Source organism: Dermacentor albipictus, chromosome 9 (genome assembly GCF_038994185.2).
Source record: "Dermacentor albipictus isolate Rhodes 1998 colony chromosome 9, USDA_Dalb.pri_finalv2, whole genome shotgun sequence".
In the NCBI taxonomy this organism is placed as follows: domain Eukaryota; kingdom Metazoa; phylum Arthropoda; class Arachnida; order Ixodida; family Ixodidae; genus Dermacentor; species Dermacentor albipictus.
This window is the reverse complement of record NC_091829.1, coordinates 84,937,697-84,963,654: the sequence shown is the minus strand read 5'-3', so window position 1 is coordinate 84,963,654 and position 25,958 is coordinate 84,937,697. Positions and strand designations below refer to the sequence as shown.

Sequence of the window (25,958 nt, the reverse complement as noted above, 5' to 3'; positions counted from 1 at the left end):
ACTGTAGTGCTCGCGGGGATATGGGTGCGACCCTATCGGGCGGTCGTCTCTGAGGTCAGCTTTCTTTCCCTTACACAAAGTGGTACACAGCCGTGGGTATGTCGGAGGATCGTTCGCGTGAACTAAGACTATAGTCAAAACTGAAAGTTGATAAGCAAGAAATAGCAAAAATTCAACAGAAAGAAAGCATGTATTACTGACGTGGAATGAGATAACAAATAAGGAATCAAATATCTCTGGAAACCAAGAACAAAGAACACATCTTTGTTTTGAAGGTATACTTTGATTTAGATGTAAAAAATATGGCAGTTTCAAACGTAGAACGAAGCACCAACTTCAATAGCAAGGCTTAGCTGTGACGTTGCACTTCTCTGACGGTGTTCTAACTCTATGCGGGCGACTAAAACTTGGTCATGACATAGGCGGCCGTGCCAAAAGTTGTCGCACCCTAAAAAGTTTTAACACACCCTGCAGGGCCTGTAATGACATCGCACAGGCGCCACTACGCTGCCTCTTACGAGCGGCGCCAGTAAAATTACATCACTTGCAGGTATGAGTACTGATATTGTTTTCCATTCTTAATATTTACCAAGACGAAATTTTTTTAGGCAAAAGGCATGCGCGACGAATGTTCAAGTAGCAGAAGCTTGATGTGGGCGAGTTGGTTTAACATACTCGAAGAAAAGAAAAGAACGCGACAGAGACGCGGACTAAAAGAACAACATGTACGACGGACGGGCGCCATCGTACGTGAAGTGTAGACAAATTGACGTTTCCGACAGTAATTTGTGTACTTTAATTTATTCTACAAGTTCAGCTTTACCCCGACATATACTTCCTTTCTCAAGTTGTGTGACCCCTCACCGCTTTAACCGCCGGTTTCTAAGCCAATTCCGCATAGTGGGTGCGCACCATAACGTGAGGAGCATGCGACAAAGCAAGCGAACTGCCCAGGTGCAGTTCCTTCTGTTTTAGGCCTGACTTCATCTGCAGAGCACAGCGAGCTTACTTTCGGCAAGGTGAGCTTCACATCGGTGACTCAAGTATGTTGTTCTTGTCTTGCACGTTGCTAGGGCCAGTTGGCATTTTTTATTTCACGCTTCGGCGTGAATAGGAGGCTTGGTCTAACAACGTATTCGCTATGTTCTGTATTGGATGTATATTTCTGCTGTCGTGAGTCTGTCGTCTGTCTGAAGGAAATGGGAAGAGGGCTTTCAGGGTGAAGCATCTTGACGGTAGGAGGCGAACGCAGGAGTTTGGCTCATCTGCGGTTACCCATATGGTGATGGAGCTTGCGAATGAAGAAAGCTTGGGTGCAGGTATGTCGCCACTGTTACTGGGGGAAAAAAACCAACAAAGCAACGTAAGAAGGGAGATGCTGAGTTGGGGACGGACAATGACATGCTCAATCAGCCGTGGAAGTCGCATTGGGACGAGAGCCGAATGCGAATACGCTCATGTAATGAGTCTTGGGTGCAACATCGCGGGCGCATATTTTGGGACGTTGCATTTCGTTTTCGTTTTCCATTATTCTTATGCGTCCGAAGAGCCCAATCCCAATGATAACGATGCCCTTCGAGCCACCTCCGAGGAGCGAATGACAAAGAGCGGGAAGAATGGAAAATAATATGGGCAGTCAAAATACTGTGCCAGGCGGGGAAAATTGATGAGCTACAGAGTTTGTCTTAGCCTTCTTGCTGTACTAGGAATGCTTAATATAGTTGGGGCTTGCTCGCAGGAAATTTTGAGAGCGAGATATAGAATATCCTTGGAATTACTTAATATGTATCCGGGTTCATGCGAAAGGTGTGACTAAACACCTGTCCACAACGTGGTACACAAATGCTTTTCATTCAGAGCCCGTAAAAATGCGGCCAGGAATAGAAACCGTCTACTTGGATCGCGTTTCGCAGCAGAGGTGTATAGCCACAGAGTTTTTGCTGCATGCACTATATCCAAAAGTTTTTGAAATAATGCATATATTGGGAGCCCCGATGAAAAACCTTGATGATTTGAACCGTAGATGCTGGTAAAGGGCGTGATTATGGTGATTAATTTCTTTAATTTTTTTATGGGCTTTGCGAAACCTCTCGTGTTCAGCCCATGTCCTCGTGTTCGGCCCTCTTGAAATATGTTGCCTTGTAGAAAAACTGCTTCGCTGCTAGTACGCGTGTTACTACCTGCCCATTCGCCCGGTACTTTCAACCATACTTCAGCCTAAGCGTCTAGAAAAGTGCACGAGACGAAGCGCCATGAAGAGCCTCTCCTCTGCGTTAGTCCAAATAGGTTTATTGTGGTAGGTGAACTGTGAGTAATTCGATTCTCGCATAGTCATTTCAGCCGTATTCGTTTTTGGCTGTCGAGTGTCGTAATTCGTTAATGAAGTGTTCAAGCACTGATAGATAATTACCTAGGTCTCAGAAATATGGGATCTCAAGATATACAAAAATCGGCTTTTTCATTTGGTTTAATACTAATAAAACAAAGATAACAAGCAGCAGAACAACCAGGCTCCAGCAGCTTGCTCGCTAGAAAAATAGCTTTTTTTTTTTGGCAGTTTTGTAAGTTTGCTGTTTAGCAAAGTTGCGCACGCACCGATATCTCTCATACGGAGAACAATATATGACAGATGGGCGCCCACGAGATACGTCGAAGGTCCAGGTGATGGACAGTGATGTTCACTGCAAAACAGCAGATTATAAATTCATTGCGCAATGGAGGCCGCTCTCGGCAGACGCTTTGTTCAATGTTGTCCTTTTCGAACCTCTTTGAGCGACCAAAACTTATGAAGCCGAGCGTGCATACACATTTAGCGAAGTGTCCCGAATGAACTGTTCACCGGCTGCATGTTGAACACGACACCGCTACACCACTAATTTCTCGGCAGCTTCATTTTCTTCATTTCCGAGTCAATTCACGAGGTTGCACTTTTACCACCTGAGCGCCATTCGGAAGCGCGAAGTCAGTGCCGACTGTAACAAATAGCGTTCTACATTCCAGACATGTCCCCCTTGACGTGCGGCTGCCTTGCAACGGGAGGCTAGCAGCCGGCAGGAAGACCTCATCACGTGTCACAATTTCGCGCCGTCTTGCGGCCCCTCGCCAACGTGTTTGGCAAGACAACTCAAGAATTCTGGCAAGTCATACAGCTCTTGCGTTGGAGCAGGCGAGGGAAACCGAAAATAGGTGAGGAATGTGACTCACCATCATGCAAGTTTCCACCGGCATGAAACTCATCACCCGCCTTGCTCGTGCCGCGTTGGAAACGATATTCAAAATATCAGGCGCTGCCCAACACATCGGCCTGGACCCGACCCAAATGGAATCGACATTAGTAGCCTACTGCGATCGGTTCGTCCAGAGAGTCACGTTCTTAGATTTGATATAAGACAAAACCCCGCGACTGACATCGAGCAAAATTTGCAATATTACAATTTGAAAAAATTTAAATCATTATAAGCTGCCCGATCGCAGAAACCTTTTCCAAATGGATCTGTGCGAGAACACCACACCACATGACGTGAATTGAAACCATCTGCATATGCAACGTTTCTTTCATAGCAATCCACGCTGACTTCATTCGTACAGACATCACGTATTCTTGCAGGGAAGTGGGCATTTATTACAGACAGTGGTGCCGAGCTTTGAAGTGCTTTGTTCTTGTAAGTCTATTACTTCGCCTTCCCAGATATATTCTGATATGAAAATTTTTGCTCTATGACTTATTTTGGACGAAATGAACGAAGCCAACTTTCCATCTTGGGAAGACCTGTCCAATCAGAAACAACGATAGTTCTTTAATTGAAAATTTTGACATGCTGTCAACCAAGTTTCTTGCAATAGTGTAGTATCCGTAGTATGGTTGGGGTATTAGATACAAAAGTATTGACAAGCAGTTCCACTGGAGTACTCTAGGCACCTTGTATTGCCGAGAGCCAAGGAGCAGCAGCTGTTTGGTCCAGAAAACTTTATTCGAAATGTGGGTCCTGGTGAAGGATTCTTTCGCAAACGTTTTAGTTTTGGAGTTAGGAGGATTACTAGGTAACTTGTTATTAGGAGATCCGGGGGCGTACTCTCGAATGGTCGCTTTCGGCGATATCGCTTTTAGGGCTCACTTATTAGCTAGTTGAGCACTACGTCACGTGAAGGTGACAGGATCGCCCAAAGTAATCACCCGAGAATACGTCTCCTGGTGCGTTTATGAGGCCGGCGTTTCATGTACGCCTCCTGATTGCCTAATGAATCTTGCTCAGGATGAACTTCTTGTTTAAATTGTTGTGATGCTGAAGCTCGCGCTAAATCTGCACTAGCAGATGGGAGAGATTTTGACAGTTGCGATTTAGAACACTTAGCAAGAGCGAAAGTCCTATTTTGCACACTGCGCATTGTTATAACATGAGACATCTCCAAGAACTGCGTATACAGCACATGAGGCAAAGAGTATATCGAATTCATTAGAAGCTTTCTGATTGCTTTAACAACAACTTCCTTTATCAGGGTTGTGGTGGTCTGGGACAGAGGCGAGTCCATGCGGAGCCATTGGCGGTTTGTCATTCCAGCATAGCCCTGCGTTATGCTCTGAATTTTGGCAAGTGCTTCACGACGAGAGCAACGTCTCCTTTCAAACTTTTCGGCCACTTGAAGTACCTTTGGTTTGGCAGGGCAGTTAGAATCGTCAGTAGTGTGGTTTACATGAAAAAAGTAAAATTAAAATTATTATTTTTTCAATACTGCAAACATTCAGCATGTTCAAGCAGGGTGCGTGAAAAGATAAGCAAAGGAAATATAAACATGGTTAAGTTTAAAAGTATCAAGGTGTTAAGAAAGGCAATAAAGAATCATTCCAATCGGTTACAGTACGAGGAAAAAAATGAAAACTTGAGTAAATCTGTTCGTGCAAGCACAGTGTCAGCGAATTAGGAAGATGGTGGCGAATACGCCTTCATGTTGAAGACAGTAGATAGGGTGATAGGTTAATTGCTAGCTCCCGATTCGAAAGAAAGAAAATAAATTGATTCATATTGCTAAAGCTTTTAAGAAAAAAGCTGAGCGCGAAACCAACAAGTCTAACTAGAAATGATCTTGCACCAGGCGATAATTATTTGAGGTGTAACCTAAAATATGCTAGAGACAATTACTTTGCATATCCTTCCAAACATTATGAAAGATGCTCCAAATAAATTTTGGAAATATCTCACAACAAAGAAAAATGACGAGCCCACACACTTCTCTGAGGGCAACAAAACATTTATTTGGCCCATAGAGGTGGTTGCCCTTGAGGTCGAGTGGGTGGCGTCCTGCGTCCAGGACTCCACCGGCCATGGCTGCTCGACGTACTTGCTGGACGAGAGCTTCTTGTCCCGCCAGGGTATCGCCGGTCAGCTGTACCTACCACCGCTCAAATGATGTGCTAGGCGTCTTTAAGTGTTGAGGTTTGCCCCCGCACCCCCTGGAGATGTGAGAGACTTCCAATCAGTTTTTACCATACATTTTGGAAACTTACCATCCATCGTACCTGCCGGCCGCACACAAATAAAGCTACTAGCAGTTACTGAGCAGGGAGTGCTTCAACTTTTTAGAACACTTATACACACGGGTCCTTGCAACTTGCCAGACATCTTTCTTAAAGGGAAGCTGAAGCGGTTTTCAATTTCCATGAATGGCTGGGATTTGGAAGAACATACCTAATAATTTACGGTTCCGAAATTTTTTTCTTCGTTTTGTTAATATAAGGGGCGGAAATCGCTTTCTAAATCACCCCCGCGGACACGCCCCCATCGCTTCCCGGAGCGCCGGGTGAGGAGGTTACCAGAGGAGAGAACCGGCGAGAGTGACGTCACTGGCGGGGACCGAGCTGCCGGACCGGCGTGCTGCTGGCATGCGCTGGCATGCCTCTTTCCGTCCTGCGCTTTACTGAACGACGCTACGAGAGATTTGCCGCCGCCGCCGCCGCTCACGTTTGTTTTGCGATTTTCGTAAACTGTTCTTTCCTTCTGTGCTGCGTGAGTGCCTACAGCCAAGGGCGCCCAACATGCCCTCGTTCTGTGCAGCAATCGGCTGCGCGAACACACGCGGGCGAGACGATGTGGTGTTTCACAGGTTCCCGAAGCACAAGAAGCTCGCAGCGCAGTGCGGTGAGGAGAGATAAGTTCGTGCCGACGAAATCAACTGTGCTGTGCTCGGACCATTTCCGCGATAGCCGGATAGCCTTACGACAAATGCGGAAACGCGTTGTTGCTAGCGTTGCTATACTCCGTTTCATACATCAGGTGCAAAGCTGTGGAGGCTTGAGATACTTCTTGCAGTGGTTGCGTTCGCACTTAGAAAAAGTTCGGTGTTTCTTGACCCGATTTTTGAGAAAACTTTTCATATATAAGCTCAGTTCTGAATGAAAAAAAAAGAATTTACCCATAGATACAATCCGTGTACTTATACGGCTGCTAACACGTTCTTTTAAATCAATTTTGTTTTCGGCATTCTTTAATTGCAGTCCGTCGCGGCAGCTTCACGTGCATGCTCGCGCGAAGAAATGCCGCTGGCACGCTGCGAACCATAGACGGAAACGCGCGCAGTCATAAATTTTGGTAACCGGACTTCGTGCGTAGCTTCCACAGCATTGCACCTGAGGTATAAATTGGAGTATCGGCTTGCCTAGTGACATTCGACGTACGGTTGCAGTTATCATGTTTACCACACGGCGGTGCTAAAACTGCCTAATATCTTTATGTCAACACTAGCATGGAGCGCGCATACCGATTCTTGATCGAGCCACAATCGCAAAGTCGTCGAACCATATTCTGAATATTGCACATATAATCCCTCTGACCATCTCGATCTGGATGTGTATGATAAGCAACTTCCATGACTGTACCTCGCAGCACTGCATGTGCGCGCTTTGAAACGCGGCACTTATGTTCGCGATCGTGTATCAACGCTCAGAAAACCACGGGACTTCAGACAAGCAGCGGCAAGGTGCTTGACATCGCGGAATTGTACCCGTGTTTACAATCTAATGAGAAGTTAGTGCTTCGGCATTCTTCCAGCAGCAAGTTCCCAGTGACACTTTAGCGCATTTTTTCTCCCGTCATTGGAACGTGCAGCTACATGAAAAAAAAAAAGCATACGTAACAGCTAAGATTTCCAGCGCGCGAGAAGGTGTACACATCGCTCTCGCTTTTGGCACACTCAACATCGTCGTTGCCGCCGTTGCCGCCATCGTTTTCCGTATCGGCTGTCGGTTCGAACATGTACGGCGAAAATACAAGCTAATAATAATATTTGGGGTTTTACGTGCCAAAACCACTTCCTGATTATGAGGCACGCCGTAGTGGAGGACTCCGGAAATTTCGCTCACCTGGGGTTCTTTAACGTGCACCTAAATCTAAGCACACAGGTGTTTTCGCATTTCGCCCCCATCGAAATGCGGCCGCCGTGGCCGGGATTCGATCCCGCGACCTCGTGCTCAGCAGCCCAACACCACAGCCACTGAGAAACCACGGCGGGTGAAAATACAAGCTGTCCGAGACAGCGAGAACGTTCCATAATGCTTACAACTCAGCTATGCAGCCAGAACAGAACAGCGTGCTACGCTCTCAAACGGCGGCGCCGACCGGCGACTGCCGCCACTGACGTCACAGCGGATCCGACCAATCACGGGCAACAGCGGCGTTCGCGCGATACCCTGAGGCGCTGGTGCGCGTTTTCATGAAAAAACAGCCGCTTGCGCTTGTTTCCGCCCTTTTTGAACGAGATATTCGTGTTCAGCGGACTCAAAACTGTAGAATGCCGCAGAGAACTCATTTTTTTCGAAAAGTGTTTCAGCTTCCCTTTAAGAAGTATGCGGAGTGGGTCGGTAAATACGTATGCATAATATTTAATAAATCCCTAAAATCTTGCATTGTTCCAATACCAATGCATAAATCAAGCAGCCAAACCATGGTCTGAAATTACTGACCAATATCACTAACTAGCTTCACATGTAAGTTACTAGAGCACGCAATATTAAAACACATAACTATACATCTGGAAGAACAAAATATCTTGTCTCCTGCACAACATGGTTTTCGTTAGGGTGGCTTATCAATTACTCAAGTGATAACCACAAACAAGTTGATCTTATTTTTTAGACTTTTCTAAAGTGTTCGACCGCGTTTCACATAAAAAACTAATAAAGGAGTTAGAGATAACAGTTGGAGATGAAGTCGAGGCACGCCACACTGTAAGCACCACTGCCATTGTGGTGTCTTGGTACTTAAGGCATCAGTAGAAGTCGGATATTGAAGTCCAATACATCATAGCGTCCATCTAAGCTGTGCTCTAAAACACAGCTATGACTTTTCCACAACACTACCACAGATGCTACAGTCCCATTATACTATAACAGATCTACGCCGACGGCAAAGTGGTTCAGCCTTGTACGTGAGGAAAACCATTGTTCGCAAATCTTGAAGAACTATGTAGCCACATGCCATTTGTTTATTACGGTGCCATGCATGTCCTATTCCTAAGTTATATCGGCCCCGAATGTGGTACGTCAAACACTGTGTCTCAAGCATCCTGCAGAGCATTCTTACCAGACATGCATAACACGACACTATTGCGCGATAATCGCCCGAGTTGGCGTGACCGAAATGTGTGACCAAGAATCACCGACGGCGCAAATAGCGAAAACACGTCACAGCATGCTCGCATTTGACGTCAGATATTACAGGACGGTTCCTATAAAAAAAGTGAATAGAGTCTTTGAAAAGGAAGTTTAGTAACTTTCTGTTTTGGTGGGAATCGGACATGGTGCTCCGGGGCGCGAGACTACAACCCTTCTCCAAGCCAGGGCGGCTCCACAGTTCTCCTTTTCTAACGGCGTGCATAGAGCGTGCGTCATTGCACACGTGACAACAAGTCACTCCCGAGTAGGAGACGCCACGTCATGAGTGTATAAAATGAGTATAAAATAAAAAAAACTCAATACCGTTCCATTGTGTGAAAGTGGATGAGCAGCGAAGCTGTGTATGTGGGGCCCCTTAATGGCGAACTGTTCGTTGCCGTGCTAAAGGAAATGACTCACATAGTTATACTTCTGTTCAGCCCAACATTTTCGACATCGAGTAGTTGACCGACAACCATTACTGCTATATGTCAGAAATGCGAACACTTCAAGCAATGTAGTGCTTGCGGGGCTAGGAGTTCGACTCTATTGGGCGGTTGTCTTTGACGTCGTTTTCCTTTCTTAACTGAAGTGGGTCGTAGAATCGTTCGCGTGAACTAAGACTGCATTGCATTATTTAACGTGGAATAAAATAACAAATAAGGAGACAAATATAACTGGGAACTAAGAATAAAGGACGCGCACTTTTTTAAGGTTTACTTTGATTTAGGTGCAAATAAAATTGGCATTTTCGTACGTAGAGCGAAGCACGAACTTCAAAAGCAAGGCTTAGCTGTGGGCTTGCACTTCTCTGACGGCGTTCTAGCTCTATGCGGGCGACTAACGCGGACATAAGCGGGTGCGCCGAAATTTCTTCCACCCTGATAAGCTTTACCACGCCGTGCAAGGCCTGTAATGAGAACGCACAGACGCCACTACGCTGCCCCTAACGAGCGGCGCCAGTAAAAAATACCTCACTTGCAGGTATGATTATCGATACAGTTTTCCATTTTTTTATTTAATAAGATGAACATATTTGAGACAAAAGGCATGCGCTACGAGTGTTGAAGCAGCAGAAGCTTGATGTGGGCGAGTTGGTTTAACATAGTTTAAGAACAAAAAAAAAAGAACGCTACGAAAACGCAGACTAAAAGAAGAACATGTACGACGGACAGGCGAACACGTTCTTCTTTTAGTCCGCGTCTTTGTAGCACTCTTTTTCTTTCTTTTGCTACTGTTATTTTCTTTATTTTCCCTACTTTCCTTTGATACTTTTATTTTGTTTGTGTTATTTTCCATGGCATTTGCTTAAAAGTTGCGATCAACGTTTTGGGGGAATTATTTAGCTAAGAATGTAGCACCTGGTATGAGCAACTTTAGTGATTGAATAGTGAAGCAATATACAGCCCGCATATACGGCGCGGATGAGCATATAGCATGCATATACTTTACTATACGCGGATGCCACCGGCAACGACGACGGCGAAAGATCGCTTGGAGTGTCCAGTGAATTGAATAAGAAAAGGCTTCAGTGAGACAGAAAATTCGCAAGAGCCGTGCAGAAAATTGCATGCGCTCGCACAAAGAGTCTCCTAAAGACAAGATGGTAGGTAAGGTCAAATCATTGTTAAGTCAGCGAGCGCGTGCTCCTGAAAGCTTTCTAAAACACTACCCCCCGTATTCAGAAATGCAACTTAAGTTGAAACCCATGCTTGACTTGATCCGAGTGACGCCAATCGGGAACGCGCCGAAGGAATCGCAGTGAGCGTCTTTGGGCACGTTAACGCCAGGCGTCATGTAAATCAAGTCAAACACGTGCTTCGACTTAAGTTGCATTTCTGCATACGGGGGTAAGGAGGTTTAGCGACAGTACAACTGATCACGAGCATCGGCTTCACCGCAGATTGAGCCATCAGCACCGACAATGACACACTACGTGCCCAGACCCCGAACCCTAAAACTGTTCGCATCACCAATGAGGAAAGGTGAAGGTCTGCGTAATTTCGTGGCCTCCGAGATCGTGGTCTTATTGGCAACGGTAGTTTGCTTCGCGTCACTGCTGGTGGCCCACACTCCTGACACCCACCGGCACTGTGCCGCTTTTAGAATACTTTATGAAACAGACATTTCAAAGAACAGATTTAAATCATTTCCTTCTCTTATGGGGCCATCAAAGGAGTCCGACACGTAAATTGAAAACCGTTCTCACAAATTCACTGTGCCGTACGTATCCTTTGATGGCCCCATAAATTTTCATTTAGACAGGTCTGGTCTGGCGCTGTCCGGGCTATGCCATACCTGCAAAGAACCTGGAACAATTTGTCATATTTTATTAACCCGCCGCCTATTTACAATGCAGAGTGCAGAAAAAAATGTACTTCGAAATTCCATTCCGAAAATTAGGCATTGCTGTAAACATCAAAATATGCTCGCCTTTGGGCCATCTACCATACATACATTACAATGTTTATATTGCATACATTTTGTTCTATATTAAGTTTTAGCCACAAGAATATATGCATGGCCTTCTGCGAGTTCCTCTGGAACACAAGCAGAACAGCTGGTTAGTTTACTGGTTTATTATTATTATTGGGCAAAATTCTACTTTCAATCCTATTAAAATTTATTACCTTCATTTATTCTTTCATAAAGCACAAGATTCCCTTGAATGATAGGAAACGTCTCTAGCATTGGTTTGTCTATTTGGGTTTCTTGTGCAATGTCAACTTTACCTTAACAGGGGGACGTTTATCCTCATTTGATAAACTGCACGCGCTAGATCCGACGTTATACCCAAGCTCGTGTGCGTGGTGCGGAGCTAGGCCCACACTCTACCACATTTCGCGGGGGTGTGAGAAAAAAAAATGGCTGTGGTTTAGCTAAGGTTAAGCCCAGGATGCGAAGCATACTAGCCTTTATTTTAGTTGTTGAACCACTGTTTAGCCTGGTGAACTGCTGTTGCTTGGCTATATTTGGTTAGGCTAGACGAAGAAACAACTCATGCGTTACTCTGCTTCGCCTGCAACAATGGAACGCGACAGCGTTCCCGTCGACCCGCCAAGGGGTGTAAGACAATGGGCTACCGCGCAGCGACTACGCGCCCCGCATTGGACGCGGTGAGCGTCGAGCAACGCAGCGTTCGGCGCGCCAACGAAATGTACGCCTGAGCAAGCGCCGCACGCCTGAGCTTTAGAAACAGCTCGTTTCTAAGGCAACACCGTATTCACTAGAGGCGCTTTTGTACCGCTTTGAAGCACCGTACTCGTGGCTCAGTGGTAGCGTCCCCGTCTCACACTCCGGAGACCCTGGTTCGATTCCCACCTAGCCCTTCTTGCAAGAGTTGAGCCAAAGCCACCTAGAAACAAGCGCAGCTGCTTATATACCGCCGCAACGCCGCGAGCGACGGCGCGAGTTGGAGCCCCGTTTCTTCTCTGTCGTGACGTCATGGTGTCACGTGGTATTGAAGGCGACACCGCCGCGCCGGAGGAGCTGGGTTGAGCTCTCGTAATATGCTTCGCATAAAAACCAGAAATCCATATAGCTACCTAGGTAAACCATTAACCACAGTACGGAGCAATGGTAGGTACAGCTCGCCAGCTCGGACCCAGAGGTGCAATTGGCACTTCTCAACCGAGTCCGGCAGGCAGCCAAGGCCAGTGGAGCTCAGGACCTGGGGCCACACCCGCAGGATCTCAAAGACCATCTTACTACCTCAGGAAACGTTCTCGCCCCCATCATCATCATAATCAACATGATCAGCATCATCATCTGCGGTTTCCTCTCCCTCCAGAAGCGTAACCGTCAGCTTCTTCGCCCATTCCCTGCAGTGGGTACGTGCCATCGCATAGGAAGCACGCGAGCAATCGAACGAGCGAGCGAGGAAATGCGCTGGAGCCCAACGGTCCTTTGGTTCGCCGTGGTCTGCTGGCCGGCCGCGGTCGTGTGGACGCTGGAGACGCGCAACGTGTCACACCCGATTCGCGGCAGTCACGCGAGGGCGTCGCGGTTCCGGCCCGACGCGGTGCTGCGACACGGGTGCGACGGGACGCAGTTCGGGTTCGCCGACACCTGCGACTACGACGGCAGTCGATGGAGCAGCAACAACGACGCCTTCCGAATTGTGCCCGCCGAGAGGTCGGTTGATTTCAGGTCGTCATTCACTCGTACTCATAGCGGTAGGCTGCATGTTGGCACGTAAGGAGCTCTGTGTTTAGCCAGCAGCGTACACACCACTTGTGAAAGCACGCAGAAATGGATATCGAACTTGGACATTGGAAAGACGTTCTTATAGGGCATATCTTTGCCAGGGCCGTTCGCCATGGAACCCTCCTAGCTTTCTCCCCACAGTCGAGGAGACCCGCATAAGCAGCGTTGCCACAATATCTCGACCGAGGTTTCCGCGGTCTGATCAATTGTCTTATTGAATGTCTTCATTATTGTCATACAATACACCAGTAAGCTCGGCGTAACAACGCCAAATTGCTTATTTGTAGATGTACGCCTAAATTCCGCTTAAAACGACAAGACAGTTTACAGTGCGGGTCAACGCTTGAAGTGATCAACAGTGATCGAACGAATGTCGCTGAGGGTGCGAACTGCAGCGTCATTCCTTGTTTGGCCACAATAGATCGCTCACGTTTATAGAGTTTCTCGAAATTAACTGTGCACGTGATCAAACATAAGCGTAAGCTACGTCCATGTGCAAATTAATATTGTGCGAGGTTACTGGTTGCTGTTGTCATCGCTATATTTTAGTCAACAAAGTGACTGTTTTAATGAATCAATTCAAGAGTAAAATGGAAATCAGACAGTTGCTTGGCTTCTTTATAAATACGAAAATAGAATATTTTTGAATCGGCTGAGGGCGTTGCTAATAAAACCCACATAAATTCCTTATGTAAAATACATGTTATCTAGAGAGCTTAAATCTACAAATATGCCGAGTCGCTAAAGTTTTTTTTTTCATATTTCACGGACTTTCTCCACAACCCTGGGGAGAAGCCACACGAAAGACACTAGCCGTTCAGTTCTTACTGTATTACCTAGAAGAAAGTCTGGCACCACCGTCAATAAGAGTTTTCTAACGAGCGCTGGACCGTCATGGAAATGATGGTAAATGGGTGTGCGAAGATTGCTTTGGCTGGTGTTGAACGAGGCTCCGTCTAAACGTGTGTATGGCTACGCAGATGATGTGTTCATAAACTAAAATACTAATAAAAGGTACTCTTTCACCATTACTATATCATTCCGTGAAGTTTACTCACATACAATGCATAATCGAGCGAAGAAATGCAAAAACAGACGACAAACTGTTCCAGAGCGAGCGCGAATCTTGTCGTGTTTCCTCCAAATTTGCCAGACCGCTGATGCTTCTTACTTTTCATGTAATTGTACATATAATCATAAGTCCCCATAGTTAAAGAAATTATGTTCTTGTGTAATAATAAAACAAAAAACAGCTCTTTACGTGCCATTTTTGTAGGAAATGATTAATGTGACAGACGGAACGGGCCTAGTCAAGTGCATCTCAAAGCTGGCCTGGCTCTCTGAGGACGATGCCAATACAGCGCCAACGCACTGGCATTCCTGGTGTGTATTAGGCATTCCCATGCATACAACAGCGCAGCAACGCCAGATTCTCCTCTAGGTAAAAAAGTGAGAAACTGTATATAACACCATAGAAACAACCTTACTGAGTGTTTCGGAGTACCCGCTCATACTTTTGCGCCATATATTATGCCCTAAAGCTGCAGAATCCAATGTTGCCTCCAACGGCCATTTAGACATGCCAACTAATCACTCTTCAAGGAAATGGTTCACTCGACTCGACATGAAATATGTGTGTTTGTCGGACACACCACTGCAACTGCGTGATAAAATGTGGCTTACCCACAATAGCAGGTTAGCAATATATATAGTATCAATAATCTGTTGCTACAAGCGCATACTGTCATTCAGAACCTTCTAGAATACTTGAAATGGTGGAAATTTACGTCCCAATGTTTGACAGTCGAAGATGAAAGACATCGTAGAGTAGGGCTCCGCACTATATTATTGTTATAACAACGAGGAGTTTCAACGGTCATGGCACGGAACACCAACTTTTGCGGATCCCTCCCCCACCAGAATGCGGCCACGCTGCTAGTGATCAAATCCGTGACATCGTGCGATTCGGTATTGTCGAGTGGTGCTGACAGTTTGGATGCAGGGGGCGAACTGCGTCGTGACTGCGGAAGAAGCTGAATAAGACGACGTACACGGCCCAAAGCGGCGCCGATAGAAAAACTACGATCCGCGAGCACTTCTGCATTAAGTGAAAGACGCAAAAGGCAAGGGGCATGTATGTTCAGAAAAAGGAAAAAATATAGAGAAAGAGAGAGAAAGAGAGAGATTGAGAGAGAGAGACAGAGAGGCGAAGATCGTTAGTACGTGACGTGGGCGTTGTCCAGAGCAGACTAGACTGCAGCTGCGCTCAGGAGACAGCGACGAATGGCTTACAAGAGTTGTCCCGGATACGAGACCCACCGGCCGCACACCGGCCATGGTGCCCTCTTGGCGCCGTTGTATCGTAACATTCTGCGGGGTTCTCGGTGCCTGTCCTTGTCCACGAAGGCTAGCCGAGGGTCTTACAACGTTGGCGCTCAGCTTCCCTCGTCATGTGCTACGGAGGCCGTCTACTCGTCTTGTGCTACTGCAGTAGTCTAAGTAGAGGACGCGTGTTCTACCCTGAGAAGGCGGTACTGACGTATGAGTGGTCAAGAATTTCGATACGAGCAGGACTGTGTATATTGTTTAGGAGCTTGTATTATTTTAGTCTTTGTAACAGGTGTGCAGTGTTCGTCTTGTGATGTTGTTCTGCATTTCTTTGTTACTGAATTGTAAATATCTATTTTGTACAGGTGACCCTGTCTTCTTCCCGCCGGTTTGAATTCGTACCGGTTAGCCGTGTGCGATTGTTGCAATAAGGAATAATTTCCTGGCGAGCTAAGTTTATATCAAGCCGGCGCCACTGCAGGTTCGAGCACGCGGCTATCAAAGCCCGCATCGACAGGTTCGAGGCAATCATGTTGGCGCAGCCTCAGTACGTCAATATATCGTTCTACGATGCGTACTACACCTGGGGCGATGTCCTCGCGGTTCCTGGGCCATCTGCTTACGACGAAGTTCCGGGCAAAGACTTTAACGTAAGCCCGCCACTCCAGTCTCTTTGGTGTTAGAATTCAATCTAAGCTATGGAATATTTAAAGTTTAAACTTTGGGGTCCAATGCCCCGAAACTGCACAATGACTTTCGAGGGCCGCCATAGTGGATGGCTCTGGGTTAACATTAAACACCTGGAATTCTTTAACGTGCAAGAAAATAACGGTGCTCGAGCGTTTCCGCATTCCGCGCCTATTGAATGTCGCCGTGTCTCTCGTGAGGCGGCCGAAGCAGTAGGATGGAGCTGCACCTCGGAAGAAGTCCTCACTCGTTGTAAGCACGGATGGTCAAATAATCTGATCGAACACGTTGCGTCCTTCCCCCCAAAAACGTTCTTTACATGTGCCCTCCCCCCCCCCACCCTCTCACACACATGCGCCACACAGATAGGGAGGGATTGTTTGATGTTGTATCCCGTAATATCTTTGGTTTTAATGCTAATCACGCGAGTGCCGCTGTTTTCGATTGCAGCGTCGGGGCGCGCATGCCGGAATTCAAGAACCGAGCACGAGACATGTGCGAGAAGTTTAATCTAGACAGCATTTTGGGAAACATAAGCAAAGGAAAAAAGAATTACGTTTGCTCACTTTTGCACATCACAGCCCTTCTCTCCCGTTGTAGCGGAGATGGCGGGAGAAGCGGAGGGCAGTCCCTGGAGAAATTGGAATGGGAAGAAAGGGTGGCGGTGGGAAAGCGGCGTTTTGCCATCGCTTGTGCCTTCACTTGGTGCTCCAGAAGCTTCGCCGTTGCCTTGCCGTTCGCTTCACCAGCCCTTTATCGCTCGTGCATGTTAGTAAAACAGGTCATGCAAGGGTTTGAAATTTACTTTAGGAGCTATAACGTGATCCCCTTTCCATCTCCAAATACGTGCGCACACAGGAAGATTGGAAAAAAAAAGAAATGACGCATGTTCTGTTCCAGCAGGAAGAACGGCTCCTGCGGAAAGTGAAACGCGGCCCTGTACGCGAACATTGGCGTTCGGTGATTCGTTTTCATCAACAATAACCTTCATGGTTCGTGCACATTTTCTTAGAGTTTTGTCATCACGAGATACTGTTCACTTATCCGGGCACAGCCCGACATTTTTATACTGTTGGTGTACTCTTGCACATTGGTATGGTCCACCGATAATTGTGACCCAGAAAAATCAATACATAGGGTCTGCTTCATATTTCTATGTAATCCTACCTCTGAAGCTAGCGAAACTCCACCTCCATAGTAGTTACGGACAAGTCAAGAATGCAACAGCTCGTCAAAGGGAACCTGTATAGGAATTCGCCAGCGAATCTCCTTGTCCCATTTTTTTTTCGTCCAAGCACATTTGCATTGCTTAGGTACCGTTGTGTGTCGGGAACCGCCGGGTGATGATGGAACTCCTGAGATTCCAACGACTCAACCCTGTATGACAGGATTTGTTACTTCTTTTGTGGGGTGCTTTCTTTTCTTTGCGAGAGAACGCTGATTATATTTTAGGAAATACACGGCCGTGAACTGTAGACACGGCCACTTAAGACAGGGCGAGTGCCAGTTCCATAATTGACGTTATCACTTTTAATGTACAGCGAAGTCACGTGATCTTAATCAAAGCCACCGACTAGCTTAAAACCAACTGGCTCAAACAAAAATAACGCTTGTTAGCTGAGCGACATGCGTGACGTAAGACAGCCCCCCTAATCCCTTTTTGACTATTCCTTGAACAATGTAAGTGCATTCCGATTCAAGGATTATTGATCCCTCTGATATATGGGCTGTTGGTGAACGACCGTGGGGGCCCTCATTGTTGCTTGGCCTCTCAAGGCCTGCATCCTCGTGGTCGTGTTGCGTTCTATGCGGGACCCATTTTCCCTGGCCGCGAAGGCACGCACAGAAGGCGCAGCGCACTTCTGGGGGAAGTGCTGCAAACCTCTGAAGCGAATTTGTCCCTAGATGGGATTGAGGAATGCCCTATATTACCCTGGTTCTCTTTAGGATGCAGCTCGCTTTTGCCGACACACTTTCTCTAGAGATAGACTTGTTTGTTATGCAGATAGACTGCGAAAGCTTGATTCCAATTAATTGCTAAGATCGTTTTTTTAGGAATTCAACTAATGAAATCACTGCGCTCAAGCCCTAATGACGTTGCAGAGCAAGTTTGTTTTAGCAGTACAACAGTGTTTATTTCCATCACAAATTTTCACTAGGTATAACAAAGTTTTTCCTAAAGACCCAACATCCCTAGATCTAAGGAACTTTCCCGTATAGTACTGGCAGCACACTTCCGTGGGACAGGCTTCTTCTGCGTCCTTCAGCTGTCACTGGCTGCAGCCAGAATCGCCGAAAATTCGCTGCAACGCATCCGTTGTCTCACAAAGTGACAGGTACGGCCCGATCTCCTTGAAGCGAGCGAAAGTGCTCCATGCGATGCTTGAGCTTTTATGCTTGTGCCGAATGTGCGTCAAAGTTCAGGTTATAATATAATATTTGGGGTTTTACGTGCCAAAACCACTTTCTGATTATGAGGCACGCCGTAGTGGAGGTCTCCGGAAATTTTGACCACCTGGGGTTCTTTAACGTGCACCTAAATCTAAGCACACGGGTGTTTTCGCATTTCGCCCCCATCGAAATGCGGCCGCCGTGGCCGGGATTCGATCCCGCGACCTCGTGCTCAGCAGCCCAACACCATAGCCACTGAGCAACCACGGCGGGTGAAAGTTCAGGTTCTCAAATGGCTTTCTGTTCACGAATAACACGGTTCATTCGTTCGCCTGCGCATCTTATCAGAACTTGGTCACGCACATATTTGCTCGTGTATTTATTTTTTTTTATTTTTTTGTTTTAATTGCTAGCTCTCGGAAAAAAAAAAGTGGGAGGTTTCTCTTATCAGATCGAAGCATACTATAGAGACTAATTATTAATTGTCGAGAAATACGCACCTCAACCGATCGACGGCGCCTACTGTTACGGGATGCTTAAATTTGCATCAAGCTTCATTTTTTGCACTAATGATATTTCGTCTCGGGGTAGACTAACGTCCTTAGCCGACCTGCGTTTGAGCAGAGGAGCCAGCTACCTTATCGGTTAACTTATGAGTATTTCTAGTTGAATAAGCATACGCGCGAAAGAAACAATGTGGGCACGTCGAGGCGTGTACTTTCAAGCGCATGCTGGTGCAGGTGCGGGTATCCAAGCTCCTTAACGACACGGAGAGGAACTACCGCAGCCCGACACTGAACCACACGTACGCGTTTTCGGGCGACTACTACATCACGGCGGCCCTGCTGCATCGGGCAAACCGCACCATCGAACGAGTCAGCGTTACCAAGGTCACTGTCGTCGACGAAGTGCAACTGTGCAGGCCTCGGCTTCAAGTGAGCAATCAGGGACCCTATGGCGCAAGGCTATTCCGATATGTTTGTATTCCATTTTTTGTATTACTGTTCTGCGACTGGTCAACAAATTGCGTGCCAGGCCCACTTCTCCCTGTCTGTGACGTGACGTCAGGAAAATTGCCAAGACCGCTGCTTCGTATTTGTCAGCCCTACTTCTTAGGAGAACCGACAGCAGAACCAAACCCCTACCTGTTGACTCGCTAGTAGAACTGAACTGCCCTTAAGGCTGCTATCTTAAGGCTGCCATCAGACATATTACGACCACTTTCTATTGCTCCGCATAAAGGAATTCTGGCGGCTTAATGGTATTAAATATGGTAATACCATCTCGGCATATCTCAGTACGCAGCGCCACGAGCGAACTGCAGAAAGCCAGCACAGTTTCGTATCCAATATTGTTCGTGAGTGGAAGGCAACAACCAGTGACGAAATTTCCGTATTCTATTGACATTCTCCGTACACTTTCACAAATGTTTCTACAAGCGACATAACGGATGTGCAGTTTCCGTCAACTGGCGTTTTGACCCGCGAGATGGTAGGCCGCGCAGCTATCGTGCCAAGCACTTCTCGTCCTCGCCGTCGCGACATAGGTGAACCGACCTTGCCTTGTGCCGGAGGTAACGTGATCAGGCACGCAGTAAAGGAGGCGAGTGCGCGTCTGCTCCTCTAGGCCGGCCGTGGCTGCCCATGGTTGTCAACGCGGAGGAGCGCATAGGTGGCGCGCCCGGAGTGTCCTGTAGATAATCTGCGCCAGGAGGAAAGGTCAGGGGCGAGCCAAGATGGCGCGCGGCTTTATGCGCACTGCCTTCACGCCCGTCTAGTATTCGAGGCTGCATTGCCGCTTTTTCCGGAAACACCGCGAAGCCAGCGGCAACTCGAAGCCAGCACTTCTCTCTGCAGCCTCTCTCCATCACCACAGCGTTGTGACAACCATTGCTTGTCGAGTCAACGATTCATATTTCATGAAGTTTGACTGTACGCGCGTGACACAATGCTTGGTCATTTAATTGGTTAGCGAATGCTTGCTCCACTTTACACGGCCGATAAATTTAGGGACCTTATTTTGGTGTAGTTGTCTAAGGATTTCACTGTCGCGAACAAATTTTCACCTTTCGGGGGAGAATGCGAAATTCTTTTTGACACTACTAGTTGCCCTACCGTGCTGCTACTGCTCCCCACTGAGCGTGGGGGAGAGTGAGCTACACGTACACCAAATCTGCCAAGGAAATCAAATAAAAAACACCGGTAAAAACGAACACAAAATGACGAGAGGACAGGCAAAATCTATCAACAAAAACTTATTACTGAAGTCGTGCTGGCACATTTTGCGCCCAGAAAAATAAATACCTGACGTTGTTGACACAATAAGATACCCCAAGAAGCACATCAGGAACCTACTAGAATTAAATCAACACGCCCTTTGCTCGCCTTACCGGATGTTACAAAGCCGTTAGAGCTATTGAATATAGTACTCGTGCAGTACTATATCTGAAACACAAAAGCGGACATCGAAAAATAAGACTTGTGGTGACAATCTGTTATCATTAGTAGACATTCACCGAGGCAGAGGTCAACGATGCACTCAACGATTACAAAAAGGAACATGGGAAGTTGTAATGACGCTTCTCTATTTCACAACGAACCTGTGAACTAGACACATGTGTCTTTTCACTGATATCCAAGCTATGACTTTCGGTGTTGCTCACAGGCCATGAAAGATATACCAGAGGCGAACGCGCTGCTAAGGCTGCTAATTAGGAACCAGGGCGGCGACACGTATGTCACCCATCTGTTCTGACATGGAAGACATACTTGCGAAAAAAAAAAATGGTCGGTGGCACGTGGCCTGAAACAAGTGTGGCAGTTTGGGGGAGTTGATATATTTATTTTATGTTATTTATTTATTTTATTATTTTATTATTTATTTACACTTTTTATTATTTATTTATTAGTATTACACTCAGGGCCAGAGGCATAACAGAGGGGAGTGGAACATACGGAAAGAAATACACGATACAGGTTTTTATTCTGTTAATACAATGTTACCAAAAAATATGTGGTAACAGCAGGAAGCAACAAAAATTCAAGCTATTGATCGATAACAAATACGATTACACACTTCGTTAGTTACCTGCAATACACTTGTGTTTCAAACGTTATGAACCTGGGAATAGTGAGCAGTGGACGTGACTGATCCCGGAAGGTGGTTCCAGTCCTGTGAGGTGCGGGGTACAAGTGATTGATAACGTGTTTGCGTTAAGCACGACAATATTCCCACCTTTTGTTCATGATCAAGACGACGAGAAATGTATGATGGAGGAAGAATAAGGTCGTTGTGTAGGGCGGGACTGTAGTGTATTTTGTGGAACAGGCATAGGCGAGAAAACTTGCGGGGACAGGCGAGTGACGCAAGCTGTAGGGACTGTTTCATTAACGTGATACTGGCAGTACGACTGTAGTTTCCTAGAATAAAGCGGACAGAATTATTCTGGACAAACATGAGGGCAGAAGTTAATACAGCAGTGCTGGGGTCCCAGATGGACGAGGCATATTCAAGTTTACTTCGGTCTAAAGATATGTAAAGGAGGAGTTTTAAAGAAACAGGAGCAGATGAAAAATTGCGCCGGAGGTAACCTAACGAGCGGTTTGCATTGCAAATTATTTTTCTAATATGAAGAGAGAGAACGAGAAAGAGAGGAAGTTTTGTGGACACCTAAATAGCAATAGGATGTTACGGATTCGAGAGTGGGATTCTCGAGCAAGCAGGAAGTGGGGCAAGAAATTGTACGGGAGGTACGTAATACCTTACATTTCGTTGTGTTGAGTTCCATCAGCCAGATTTTACACCTGTTAGATATACAGCTGACATCGTTTTGAAGGACCCTAATATCATTTTGGTCAATAATTTCTCGGAAGACTACGCAATCGTCGGCCAATAAGTGAATGTTAGAGGTCACGCATTGCGGCAAGTTACTAATATATAGGAGAAGCAGGAGAGGGCCGAGCATTGAATATTGGGGCACGCCAGAATGAACTGGCCTCGGGGGAATTCGTGTTAGCAGACACGAATTGTGATCGCCCGGTTAGAAAATATTCGATCCAGGAGAGAAGTTTCCTATCAATATTCAATTTCCTTCACTTAAAGAGATGTAAACTGTGGCAAACTTTTTCAAAAGCTTTTCCGAAATCTAGAAAGAAACAGTGTTCTCTAGAACATACATCTTGACTATAGAGATACACCTTGACTTTAGATATGTGGCGCACAAAAAAAGAGAGCGAAAAAAGCGATGGATATAGACGCATATTAACGTCTCTCTTTTTTTAGAGCGCAGCGCTTAGGTGCCCCTTCCTGCGGCGAGCGGCGGCGGCAGCGTAACTGAGCGAGGTATACACCGTAAATTAATTTACACCCTTAAAAGTGAGAAAGGGGTGTAATGTGTCTATAACTCCCACCCGTAGGTTGTCCGTTATATAAATAACACCCTAAGTATGTGAGCTATAAGCGCATTTACACCCTTTTTCACTTTTAAGGGGGTAAATTATTTTACAGTGATTGCACAGCTAAAGACGAAAATCAAACAAGGAGCGCAGCAAGGGATGAAAGTGGCGAGGAGGAACGTGAAAGAGAAGTGGCTAAAGGTTGAGAAGAAAAACCTAATGTGGCCGACGATGGCTACGAGATGGCGTCAGAGTAGCTCGCCTCGTCCGATAGTTCTGTCGGTGGTGGCTTCTGTGAATCGCGCCCATGGCCCGTCACCCGAGCGCTGGCTCTCGCGATCTCGAGATTAAGGAGGCAGTCGCGTCACATATCGTGCTGGCCTGCCCTGCTCACCTGCAGCACCGCGGCCGACTTCTGCAAGAGTTCTACCGCCTGGGGTTCCCCTTTTCACGACCGGAAGGTATCCTCTACCACTGTCGTAATCAGCTACCAGCCTTCCTAGGTGTCGTCGAGTACCTCGACTCGTCGGGGCTCTCGGCGAGACTATAGGAAATTTCTACAAAGAGGCATGGCCTAACGGCCATCCCACCACCTCGGGCTTCCTGATCCGCAACTACTTCACTTCTACTGGGCAACCTCCGATACGGTCTACCTCCAGCCTACTCCTCCGTTCGAACCCACTGGGCCCTCCCGGCCGGGCTGCTATGATGTTGCTGGGACGACCCTCTACTTTTCTCCCTCCTACCCTCTCTCTCTTTTAATCCCATCTCCCCCACCCTGCTGTCGCTGTGCCGTGCTCCCGCATGGGTTGCAGAAGATAGTGTCAGCCATTCCTCCTTTCCCACAAGAACCACTTCTCGCTGAGTTTTCAACGTGCCGCACGAGATAGATTTTCCGCGCCAGCCAATATATCGCGAAATGAAAACGCGTATAAAGCTGCACTCAGATTTCGCATTACACTCTAAAAACAGTTTACACCCTTTGGATTGCCCCTTTTGCCACACAAAAATAATCGTCATCTGCCTTGATGCGTTTCCTTTCTTTATCGCTGCGAGCCCGGAACTTTCCAGTAACGAACGGCACGCGCATTATCAGCATAGAACAGTTTACACCCTTTGGAGTGCCTCTTCTGATAACGCGCGTGCCGTTAGTCACTGGAAAGTTCCGGGCTTGCAGCAATAAAGAAGGGAAACGCATCAAGGCAGATGATTATTTTTGTGTGGCAGAAGGGGCAAGCCAAAGGGTGTAAACTGTTCTTACACTGTTAAAACGGTTGTACCCTTTGGGGTGTATATTTGTCCCACAACAATAATCGTCATCTGCCTTGCTTGCCTTTCCTTTCCTGAAAACTCGGCGCTCGCTACTTTCCTGTCGAGAATGCTGCGTCACATTGATAAGGCGCATGCCGTTCGTGACTGGAAAGTACCGGGCTCGCAGCGTTAAAGAAAGGAAGCGCGGGCAGCACGGATGACGATTATTGTTGTGGGACAAGATACGCCCCAAAGGGTGTAAATTTTTCTAAGAGTGTAGAGTGTAGATAATAGCGTAATCGTCGGTGAATTTTTTACCTCGTTTCTCGCGCGCTACGTATATCAAGCCAAGATGCACCATATGAAAGACGTACGCAGCAAAAAGTGTTCAAGCTGTACCTCGATTCTTCCTAACTCGGTGGATGACCTATTGGAAGATAAAGCAGAAATTTCGTTGGAGTACGATGAAGCAATATATTTCAAAACGTGCGCAAATATGTCGCCAATGCGAAATCTGTGAGAGGAAGCTCAGACCCTGTGGCAACGTAATGGTTATCGCAAAACACCCAGAAAGTGCCTTGAGACTGTACAAGTGTATTTAGCGGAGCTCACGAAAATTCGGCAAGTGGTGTGACTACGCAACTTTTCAACTGACCATCGACGAGCACGCACGTATGGCGAAATGCAGGCCTCAGTGAAAAAAAAAAAGATCCCAACAGTGTCGTCACAATGCTTAACCGATAAAAAATTCAAGTGATGTCAAAGGAATTGTTGCCGACAATAGGTTTAGAGGCGGTCGTTTGAAGCGTTGGACTAATGGGAGGAATGCAGAGCTTTGTTTTGCGGCGCCATACCATTCAGAGGCAAGTGGACAAGCCAATAGTGCGAAGCGAGTTGTCAAGCGGTTCGCTGCGTGTACTCATCCCAGAATTCCTAGAAGGCTGAACCCCCGAAGCCGCTGTTGAACAACGCCATCGCTCATGCTGAGTGGGCTTGGAGTGCACACCCTAATTTGATAAAATGGCACGTCGGAACGGCTTCCCGTCGATCATTCGTGGGGAACTACAAATGTGTTGCAAAATGTGTTATAAATGTGTTGGAAGACCAAAAGAAGCTCAAAAATCAAAGCATAGGGTATGTAAGATCTCCACGAAGAGAAATCACGACCACCGCCATTCACTGAAACTTTCATCGAAAACAAAGCTGAGGTATTATATGCTTGTTATGAGTGGTCGGGAATGATCAAATGCTTGCTCCTCTTAAAGGATTTTACAGGGTAGTGAAGAAATGCCCACCAGCGAGGTATATTGTAGACTCCCGGATGTAATGGTCCACAATATGTTACTAATGCGACTTCTGTGAACAACATGGTGATATGTGAAGCCAGGTAGGTTGACGAGAGGGGAAAAGGCCCGTGTAACGCACGTGAAGAAAACGAGGGAAGGCGAACGTCAGGCAAGGAAATGTCCATAAGAAGAGGAGGGTAGCTATGGCTGATACCTAATAAACGAAATGGTGCAACATTTATGCGGCCCATAAACCTACCGCCCTCTTCTTCGTGAAGTAATTTTGCTGTTTGTCCTAATGATTTACCTTTCGGACAGAAAAGCGACCTTTATCGTATTGCTGTAGCAGCTGGCATCTGCAGTCCTCCTATCAGAGAGCAACATTCCTGGCAAGTTGATAACGCATTACTTAAATGCATTACGGATCCTATCAGCTGCCGATTACGTCAACATAGCAGGCGAGATCTATACGATGTGCTTAATTGGGAGAGTAATATACTGAGTAAAATATTTACACTTGCTTTCCCGAAATCCATAGCTCGAGACACACTCAGGGAGTTCGTCAAAACAACTAAGCCTTGCATCGCTTTCTGAATTGTGCGTTGCACAGCTGATAGCGTGAGCCTGAGCTCTGAAGGCGCTTTTGTGGTCATCGACCTTATGTGACGGAGAAAAATTCTGTCCTATAACTATATTTGCGCTGTAGTGAGAGTAAGCGCTGCGTTATAGCAGGCTGTTCTGTAGGTCAATTGCTTAAATTGAGTAGAGTGA

At 46.6% G+C, this 25,958-nt stretch overlaps 1 protein-coding gene across 1 annotated transcript in view; it reads left to right on the top strand.

Annotated features, from left to right (window-relative positions):
* The first annotated feature begins 935 nt into the window (after positions 1-935).
* The window catches only part of LOC135919843 (polycystin-1-like), a 49,002-nt gene continuing 23,979 nt past the window's right edge, over positions 936-25,958 (top strand). The window contains exons 1-5 of the mRNA XM_065453800.1: positions 936-1,019; positions 3,001-3,186; positions 12,472-12,778; positions 15,660-15,828; positions 18,997-19,191. Of these exons, the coding sequence (XP_065309872.1) occupies positions 12,528-12,778; positions 15,660-15,828; positions 18,997-19,191 (615 nt within the window). The 5' untranslated portion in view covers positions 936-1,019; positions 3,001-3,186; positions 12,472-12,527. The remainder of the gene's footprint in view (positions 1,020-3,000; positions 3,187-12,471; positions 12,779-15,659; positions 15,829-18,996; positions 19,192-25,958) is intronic.